General features: G+C 54.0%; 1 protein-coding gene across 1 annotated transcript; it reads left to right on the forward strand.

The window, feature by feature from the left end:
* The first annotated feature begins 1,438 nt into the window (after positions 1-1,438).
* On the forward strand, positions 1,439-8,580 carry MS4A10 (membrane spanning 4-domains A10). The gene is made up of 6 exons (XM_049891843.1): positions 1,439-1,636; positions 2,091-2,210; positions 3,513-3,569; positions 5,502-5,633; positions 6,704-6,814; positions 8,458-8,580. The coding sequence occupies exons 1-6, from the start codon at positions 1,439-1,441 to the stop codon at positions 8,578-8,580; spliced, it is 741 nt and encodes a 246-aa protein (XP_049747800.1).
* Positions 8,581-9,632: the final 1,052 nt, after the last annotated feature.

Below are 9,632 nucleotides of genomic sequence, written 5' to 3' on the forward strand. Positions count from 1 at the left end.
GTAACACTTACTAGATCAGGGCTGTGAAGAGGTTGTCCTGATGGGAGAACTGTACCCTGAGTCATCCCTGGACCTGAGTTGTAACCTGTTACTTCGCTAAAAAACCCCATAACTATGAGTATGGTCTGTGAGTTCTGTGTGGCCCTTGCAATGATTTATCCAACCCAGCAGAGAAGTAGAGGGACCATCGGTGTCGGAATTGGTAAAAAGAGTGGAGAAAGGAGGTACATCTGACCTACGCCTCAGAGGAATCAGCCTCGGGCTATTGATGCTGACGGGGATTCTCTCTCCTCCTTGGGAAGTTAGAGGAGATCAGATGCCCCCTCCACACTATTGTTGCAAGCATACGGTGAGCTGACCACTTTTAACCCCCTGCAAACACTTCTCCTACCTCTTCTCTCATTCCCATTTAAACATCTGGATCTTTCATTTTCATTTGTTGAGCAAACAGTACACTGAAGGATCTAAGCACACAGCCTCTGGAGTTCATCTCCCAGGCTTCCAGTCCTAGCTTAGTCATTTACTCTCTGTGCAACCTTGGGCAAGTGTCTCAGCCTTTCTGAGCCTCATTTGCAATGGTAGTCATGACAGTATTTATCTAATTAGGGTTGCAGTGGGGACAAAATCAGATAATGCACGTGAAATAGTCCCTGGGTGACACAAACAGTTAACATGCTCAGCTGTTAACCAAAAGGTTGGAGGTTCGAGTCCACCCAGAGGCACTTTGGAAAAAAGGCCTGGTGATTTATGTTTGAAAAATCAGCCATCGAAAACCCTATGGAGCATAGTTCTGCTCTGACACGCACGGGGTCACCATGAGTCGGAAATGACTTAATAGCAACTGGCGGTGGTGCTGGTAGTGTGTAAAACACTTATCACAGGGCCCGGCACACAGAAAGTACTTGTGAACATTGACTGTTACTATTGTCGTTGGTAAATATTGACTTCCTGGCGCAGCGTTAGCTCAGAGTAAGTCCCCAGCGGCAAAAGTTTCCTTCCTTTCTCTTTCCCGTTCCCTTAAAGACAGGTTGTAGGACAATTATTTGATCCCCTCCACCTCCAAACCCAACTCATCCTGGGCCAGAGGACAATTGACCAATGTCCCATTCCAGCCCAGGTATCCTGTACCTCCGGACTCCTGCCAAACTGCTGTCCAGCCATTTGGGTCAGTTCAATCTTGCTCTGTGAAGTTTCTCGGGGGTTCATTTTTTACCTCAGAAGAAGCTGTGTCCCTGTAACCCCATAGAAGCTGTGAGTGGCAGCCTCTCCCCACCGCAGGGGCTAGGTTGTTCCAGGTCAAATTAAGTTCAGGTGTCAAAATAACACTGTTCTGGAAGGCCCCAGTCCAGAGGGCAGAGGTTACAGCCACAGAGTCTCTCAGGCACAAGGTCCAAAAACCGACGAGTTCTGACCCGGTCTTTCTCCTTGGCCAGAGCCAATGACAGTGGAAACCATCAGAGCACCCAAAGATATTCCCAGTTCCCGAGCTGGGTGGCTCCCATCATGGCAGCCCCTCGGTCCACCCCATCCTGACCAGATAAGTCCACCCCAGAATGTGATCCTACCTGAGTTCCTGCCTCCAAGCTGGCATCAGGAGAAGGCCCAGAAAAGGAGCAGCCTTCTCAAGGAGCTGGGGGTGAGTCCCAAGTCCTGGGCCCTGGGCAAGGGAGGGGAGTGGAGGGACTAGTGGGGAGGGATGCTGATGGGGGGGCTGGAGAAGGGAGAGGGAGATGAGGGAGCCTCCACTTTCCCTGGTTAGCATTCATCCTGGAAGAGGAAATGTCGTTGGGGGATGGGGAGGGTCTACACCCACTGCATTGGAAGGCCTGAGCGGGGCCCTGTCGGGAGGGTGACAGCAGCCAGACAACCAGAGATGGGACCCCCACTGGTGGGAACCTTAGCAGCCTCTGCTCTCCTGCAGGTAATCCAAGGAGGGGTCCTGCTTTGCAGACCACCAGGGTCCCAAGGATAGCAGATGGGCACTCACTACAGCCAGGTGGTACAGGGCACCAAGGGCCTTGCTTAGGGCTTAGCACCCATTCATTAGCATCCTCGCCTTATTGCACCCATTTCCACCCTCTCCTGCCCAGGCCTCCCAAGTCATCCTGGCTCTGCTGCACCTGCTCATCGGAGCTTATCTGGCCTCAGTTGTCCAGACCCTTCACCTGGTGACACTGAGGTGTTGGTACCCCTTCTGGGGGGCTGCCTCTGTGAGTAGGGGCCAAAACACAGGGGTGTGGGGGCCAGCAGGGCCACCCTGGGAGACCACGGCATTTGGGACTGGATGCAGGGTGGGCAGGAGTGAGCTAGACCAGGACCATAAGCCAGCCTCTCCCCAGGTCTCCCCATGCCTGCTTCTATTCTCGGTTGCACTAGGACATAGCACTCTACCTGGGCGAGGGGTGGGGAGGGGAACACCAGTCCTGAGTCTCCAGCCTCTCCCCTAGTGAACATGTGTACCCCACAGGGAGGAGGGTGAGCCTAAGCCTAGGAGTGTGTATTCTTCCACAGGCTTCTGAGCAGCTGGGCTGACTTTGGGTCCAGCAATGTGTCCCTGGGGCCAGCAGTCTCTGTCAGGGTCAGTCTGCAGGAGCACATGGGGTATAAGACGCAGCTCCTGCCCTCCCAAGGTCAACAGCCAGATGGGAGACCAGACCAGGGCCTCCACGCCATCTCCCCAGGCAGCCTGTTCTTCCAGGTCTCCATGCTTTTGCACACGCCATCATTGCCAGGACCAACCCCCCTGCTCCTGCCAGCCCACTGGGGGGAGTCTTGCTTATCACTAAGCCCCAGCTTCAGGGTGCCCTCGGGGGAAGGTGCCCCACCACCATTTCTCTCCCTTGCTCCCCTTGCCCCCAGCACCAAGCTTGAACCACATGGTGAGAAGCCAGGTCTACACCCACAATGCCTTCTCATCCCTGTATTCCCAGGACTGGTGCATAGCAGGAAACCCTGGTGGTGTAGTGGTTAAGTACTACGGCTGCTAATCAAAAGGTCGGCAGTTTGAATCCACCAGGCTCTCCTTGGAAACTCTATGGGGCAGTTCCACTCTGTCCTGTATGTTCTCTGTGAGTCATAATCGACTCGACAGCGGTGGGTTTGGGGTTTGGGGCACATAGCAGGCACTTAGTGAACTTTGAAAGAATGATTGAAGAAAGAGCCCAGAGGCCTTAGAACCAAGAGTTAGTATCCTCCTAACTGCAGGATTCAGAAAAAGGAAAAAGGTTAAGGTGCAGGGAATAGGGCAGCTGATCCCAGAGGGATGGATAAACCAGTCGCCATGGAGTCAATGCTGACTCTTAGCGACTCCATGCGGTCCACAGGGAGGCTGGCGAGGCGGGGTGGGGTGGGTAAGGGCTGCTGCACCAGCTGGAGGGCCCACCTCTACCAACCTCTCTGCTCCATCAGCCACGAGGGGTGGTTTCCTTACAGGATTGGGGGAGGGAAGGGAATTTGTGGGTTTTAAGGAATGCCACCTTCTCTCCTATGACTGTTTCAAACCTGGCCTGCAGTTCCTCATTTCAGGAATCTTGGCGATAGCAGTGGCAGCTTTTGCTAAAACGTACCTGGTAAGTTGGAACACTGAGATGGTTCCCCTTCTGTCCCAAGTCTGGGTAACTCATTGAGGGCAATGGTGTGGTAGTGACTGGGGAGGCAGCTCTCAGGGTTTGCTAGGACAGGCTTGTGTCTTCTGGACAGCAGAGGGAGACTGCACAGAAGGGTCCAGATGTGGACAGGCTGGTGGACTTGGCTGGGCAAGGACAAGGAATCCCATCAAACTTCTATCTTCCCAGTGCCATGTGACGCGAGTTCTTCAGCTTGTGGGGAGGTGGCAATGGGTAAGCAGAAGGGGTAGGACGTGGAGGAAATGGCTCCCAGGTACTCCAATCCATCACGTCTAGAACGAAAGTTTTCTTCCTCCCAAACGACCTAGTTTTTGTCTCAGTCACTATATGACCATCCACCCAGAGGCCCAGAGGCCCCCAACTAGGAGCCTGAGAACCACGCTTGGCTCTCCCCTCCGCCAAGTCCTGGGGGTTTGACCTATCACCCCTGACTCCACCCCTTGTTCTCCATCCCACTGCCCTCCCTCCACCCCAGCTCTGGCCAACGCCATCTCTAGCCAGGAGGTGTCACCCAGCCCATCCTCCGCGCAGCAGCTCCAGAGATTTTCCTCAAATGCAGGTCTGTCTGCATCATTCCACTGTGTCCAAGCCCTCCCAGCTCCCTGGGGCCCTGGGCTGGCCTCCAGCATTGTTGCACATCCACAGGCCCTGCAAGCTCAGCCGGCAGCTGGTTTCTATCCACTTCTGCTCGCTGAGTGCCAGCCAGACAGAACTGGTGCCCTCCCTTTTCTGCCTGTGTGGCCCCCCCTGCCCAAGCTCCTTGTCACCTCCCCACTCTTCATGTCTCTTCTGTCTTTGACTTAGTCCTGATCATTCTTCAAGACTCAGCTTACAGGTCCTGTCCTCCTGGAAGTCTCCTTTGACCCGCCATGATAGATTCTGTGTCCCCATAGCTTCTAGGACTTTCTCATCTCCTTCCTTGTCTGTCTCCCCTGTACACTCTGCATGGGTGGCAGATGTCTGAGCATCTTTGTAACCCAGGTAGCCCAGGCAGGCACACGGTAGACACCCAACACAAAACTGGATGGATGATGGAAGGGTGATGGAGGGACCATCCCTACAAATCATATTTTATGGCCTAAACCCATGGTCTGGTCCTCTGCCCTTCCACACACCTCTATGCCAGAAGCCCTGGCCTGGTCCTGCCTGAGCTGCCTGGTTCCCTGCCTTCTCAGGGAGCCTAGCTTGGAGCCGAGGAGGACATTTGTATCATTTACCCAGCAGAGGCAGAAAAAGCTTGGCAAAGACATGTCCATTCGCCACACATCCCTCCTGGGAGGGGCCCCTTTCAGAACCACTGCCTCACCATTCCTATACTTGAGCATAGGGACCCTCTTCTTGCAAAGGAATTCATTTAGGTTCACACTCTTTCCTCATTACAGAGGAAGCTCTCAGAATTGTGCTTAACCAAGAGGATGGTGGACAGAAGCGTTTCAGGCACCACGATGGGCTGGGAAGGAGGGCAGACACTGGAGTGTGTGGGGATAGGGAACCCACTTCCCAGGGCTCCTTCCATCTTCTCCTGTGTTCAAGGGGCTGGGCAAGGGGCCATTGGATGTCAAGTCCCTGATTAGTTGGCATGTCTGATGCTGGGATGATTGGGGTGGTGGGAGCACCCTTCTTTGTTGCAGAGCTCTGTGGATCTGGAGGCAGCCCTTGGGGCCCCCCAGTCCTGTCCTGTAGATGGGACTTTGGCTGGGTCCTCAGTGGTCAGCAGCTTGGCTCTTTTGGTTCTGGGTGGGAGCCTCAGGCCCAGAGATAGGCTGAGTCTTTCCTGAAGCCATAGAGGGAGTCACAGGCAGCCCTGGGAGGTGGACCTGGATTCAGGTCTCTGACCTTTGGCCAACGGCTGTTACCTTTATTTTCTTCCTGTAGAAAACATTGTGCCTGACAATGAACCTCATCAGCTTCTTTTGCGTGCTTTGCGGCATCTTTGTCATCATCAAGGACCTCTTCCTGGAAAGTCCATTTGAGACCCCAGTCTGGAGCACTTTTCCCAGCTCCACAGTGAGTGCCCAGACCCTGAGGGTCCTCGACTTTGAAGAGGGGCTGCATTAGGCTTGCCCAAGAGGAAGTTCCAGCCCTCAGAAAACCTCTTCTGGAGCCCAAGCGCGGGCAACAGAGCCCTCAGCACAGCTGGCTCCCGATCTGTCCTCCGGGCATAGTGGAAGGGGGTGCTGGCCTTCTCGCAGGGTCAGCACCAGGGACTGAGTCCAACTTTACGGATGAGGAAACTGAGGCCCAAAGAAGAGAAGGAGCTGCCTGAGGTGGAGCAGGGAATCGGCAGCAGGACCTAGGACTGCTGACTTCCGATCTGAGGCTCTTGAAATATCATAGCCCAGCTACCACTGCCACCACCAACACCTCTGTGAGCCTTGCAGCATCCTTGCAGAGCTGGGGGTAAACACTGAGGTCCAGAGAGGCTAAGTTAGTGGGCCGAGGGTGCACAGCAAGTTGAGGGGTGCAGTGAGAACCCAAAGCCAAGTCTATGGCTCCAAGTCTGACACTTCTTCACCCCAGCAGAGCTGCCTCCCCCCAGAGAAGAAGCAGAAGAGGATCAGCCATCCCCCAAGGGTGGCTGGGTGCCTCCAGGCAAGGTTCCAAGGGTTCTAATCATGGTGGCTAACTATTCCTTATCATCCCCCACCATACACGCATGTGCATTCATGCACACATACATACACATGCACACGTACGTACATACACATACCTGTACGCACACAGCACTTCCCTGAAAAATGCTCATGGCCCTGTGAGATGTCCCAACTGGATGGTTGTCCTCAGCCCAGCTCTTCCCCTCACCACCTAGAAAAGGCACTCTTCCTCTCTGGCCTTCAGCACCCCCATCTGTCAGGCCGGTTGCATGAGTCTTGAGGTCACCTTCAGCTCTACCAGGGACCCATGAAATTCTCTGGGCCTTAAACACAGGCAAATATTCATCCAGGACCCATTATGTACCGGGCATAGAGCAGTGACTGAGACAGAGCCAACCCTAGCCCCACAGAGCCCCATCCCGCCTGCCACCTGGGAGCTGCAGACACACAGTGAAGCCTCTCTCCTTCCCCCGCCCCCACCAGGTCCACATCCAGAGGCTGGAGCTGGCCCTGCTGTGCTTCACCTACCTGGAGCTCTTCCTGCCAGGGCCCACGGCCGCGGTGGCCTGGAGGAATCACCGCCTGTCTGCAGAGGTGAGGGCCCTGCTGGTAGCACCGAGCCCCAGAGAGAAGGGGGCACGAGGCGCCAGAGGGCCCAGAGGGGAGGCAGCAGGCAGGGACCACGTCTGCTGGGCATTGACCATGTGGGCTCACAAATAGAGGCCACTCTCAGTCCAGTCGGGGAGACGGCATGGGAGCAAGGTGGAAAATGCAAAGCCACCATCTTAGTTTCCTAGTGCTGCATAACAGAAATACCACAAGAGGGCGGCTTTAAAGAATAGAAATGTATTCACTCAGAGTGAGGAGGCTTAAAGTCCAAATTCATGGCACCAGCTCTAGGGGAAGGTCCTTGCCTCTTCCAACTTCTGTAGCCCTGGCGTTCCTTGGTTCTTTGGTGATCTTCACATGGCATCTTCACCCCATCCCCACAGTTTATGCTGCTCCTTATAGCTCAGAAGGGATTAGCTTGAAGACACACTCTACTCCAATATGGCCTCATTAGCATAACAAAGAAAACCCTATTTCCAAATAGGATTACATTCACAGGTATGTTGTTGTGTGCCATGTTGTCCATTCAATTCAGCTCATAGTAACCCTATAGGACAGAGTACAGCTGCCCAATAGGGCTGGCCTCCTAGGCTGAAACTGTACAGGAGCGGATTGCCAGGGAGCACATCTCCAGGCCTTTGCTGCCAAAGAGGGGCTGATGGGTTCAAACCATCAGCCTTTTAGTTAGCAGCCAGGCACTTAACCATTGCATCACCAGGGCTCCTTATTCACAGGTATAGGGGTTAGGATACTAACACGTATTTTGGGGGGACACAATTCAATCCATAACAATCACAAAAGAGAAAAAGCCACAGGCACTCAGAGCAACACACTACTGCGCCCCCAGCTATGAGGGCTCCAGGAAAGTGCATCATTGAGGTCCATGGAGCCTGGACAGGATTTGGACCTACAGGCACAGATGGGAGAAGGAACTTCCAGGCAGAGGAAACAGCATGAACAGTGGCTCAGAGACAGGACAGGGAAGCTATAGCATGTTGTGGCACCTGGCTGTGGTGAGAACAAGTGAGTGGCAGGGCCATAGGGACTAACCCCAGCAGTTAGGAAACCCAGGACTGGGAACAAGGTGTGTCTGACCCAGGCCAAGCTCTTGTCTGCCACTGGGGGGAACAGAAAGGCCGACTGGGGATCTAAAAGCATATAGACTACCTGGCCAAGGAGACCAAGTTTCAATGAAATATATTTTGAAAGACAGCCCCTGGGTGGTAAAATGTTTTGCAATTGGCTACTAACCTAGAAGTTGGCAGTTTGAATCCACCCAGAGGTGCTGTGGAAGAAAGACCTGGCAATCTGCTTCCATAAATATTACAGCCAAGAAAACCCTGCGGAGTAGTTCTGCTCTGCAACACATGGGTTGCCACGAGTTGGGATTGATTCCACAGCAATGGGTGCACTTTTAAACAGAAGACATGCCTCTCCCCACCCAACTGACCCTGGCCTGTAGTGGTTTCCTAGGCTCATTTCTTTCAAGGACAAAATTGCATCGTATAATCTTGGCTGGAACCAGTTGAGTATCATGGAAGCCACCTCATCTCTCTGAGCCTCTGTTTCCGCAAATCCATGGGGAACAAGTGGAATGTGGGGACCGAACCTTTCTTCTCTTGCAGGAGATGAACGACTTGTCCCTGGTTCCCGACCCACCGCTGGCATTCAATGGTCTGTTGGTGGGACCCCCACCCTCCTATGAGGATGTGACTCAAGGCAACCCAGAAGACGCGCAAAAGCACAGGTGAAGAGATTGGCTCTTCAGAATTCACCCCTGGTCTCTTCTCCCTGGCAGATAAGAGCTGATTCCCAAGGGGTCGTGAGAAGAAAGGGGACAAACTACTGTTCTTGAGCTGCCTGCCCCAGGAGTGGTAGCCAAGATAGGGTGGTTCCGAGCCCCTCAGACACAAGAGGAACCTCCAGGCCCTGGTCCCTCAGTAAGCTGACTTGGTTGGCCAGAGCTTTCTCTGCTCGCTGTGCTCCAGCCACACTGGCTTCCTGGAGTCACACAGGCACCCCAGACACACACCTGTCTCTGAGCTACCACCTTTGCTCTTCCCTCAGCCCGAACTCCCTTCCCCCCAGCATCTGCAGGGCTAGATCTTTACTGGGCCCCTGACTCTGAGCCAAGCCTAACGCCACCAACCTGTGGCAAAGTTGCAGTGGCTATCCCACACCGGCTCAGAGACTCTAAGCAATCTGCCCAAGGACATACAACTAATAAGTGGCAGAGCTGAGACTTGGACCCAGGGAGTCTGGCTCCAAATGGTCATGGTGCCTCCTGATGGTGGCCAGCAGCAGCAGAGCACAGCCCCTGCTCTCCTAAAGCTGCATTTTCGCTAGAGAAATGGGACCTGAGCATTGGAGATGCTACAACGTGGTCTATGCAGCAAAGTCAGCCCCTACAACTCCCTGCTCTCCGCGGTGGACCCGTTTCCACAGAACTGACGGCTCAGCACTCGTGGATCCCCAGGCTTGTAGCTGTCTGGGATGGCAGCCTTTCTAGACTGTCTTATGAAATCCCTTGTGAATAGGGACGCCCCATAGACTGTTCGTGCTGCACTGAATAGTCCCCGAGGGAGGGGTTCTTTGGGACTCTCCTATCTGCTCTGTCACCTCCTTGCTGCCACTGTCACTTCTGTCTGGGGTCACTGGCTTGCCCACAGCACCTCTTCTCTCCACTTCTCATCTGCTGTTTCTAACCTCTGTGGGTTGCTGCTGGCTTTAGAATAGAACACAAAGTGGAAGTCATTAGGCTCTGAGGGAGCTTCTGAGAGAGCTGTGCGAGTATTTGGGATAA

The sequence above is a fragment of the Elephas maximus genome, chromosome 7 (assembly GCF_024166365.1).
Source record: "Elephas maximus indicus isolate mEleMax1 chromosome 7, mEleMax1 primary haplotype, whole genome shotgun sequence".
Classification (NCBI taxonomy): domain Eukaryota; kingdom Metazoa; phylum Chordata; class Mammalia; order Proboscidea; family Elephantidae; genus Elephas; species Elephas maximus.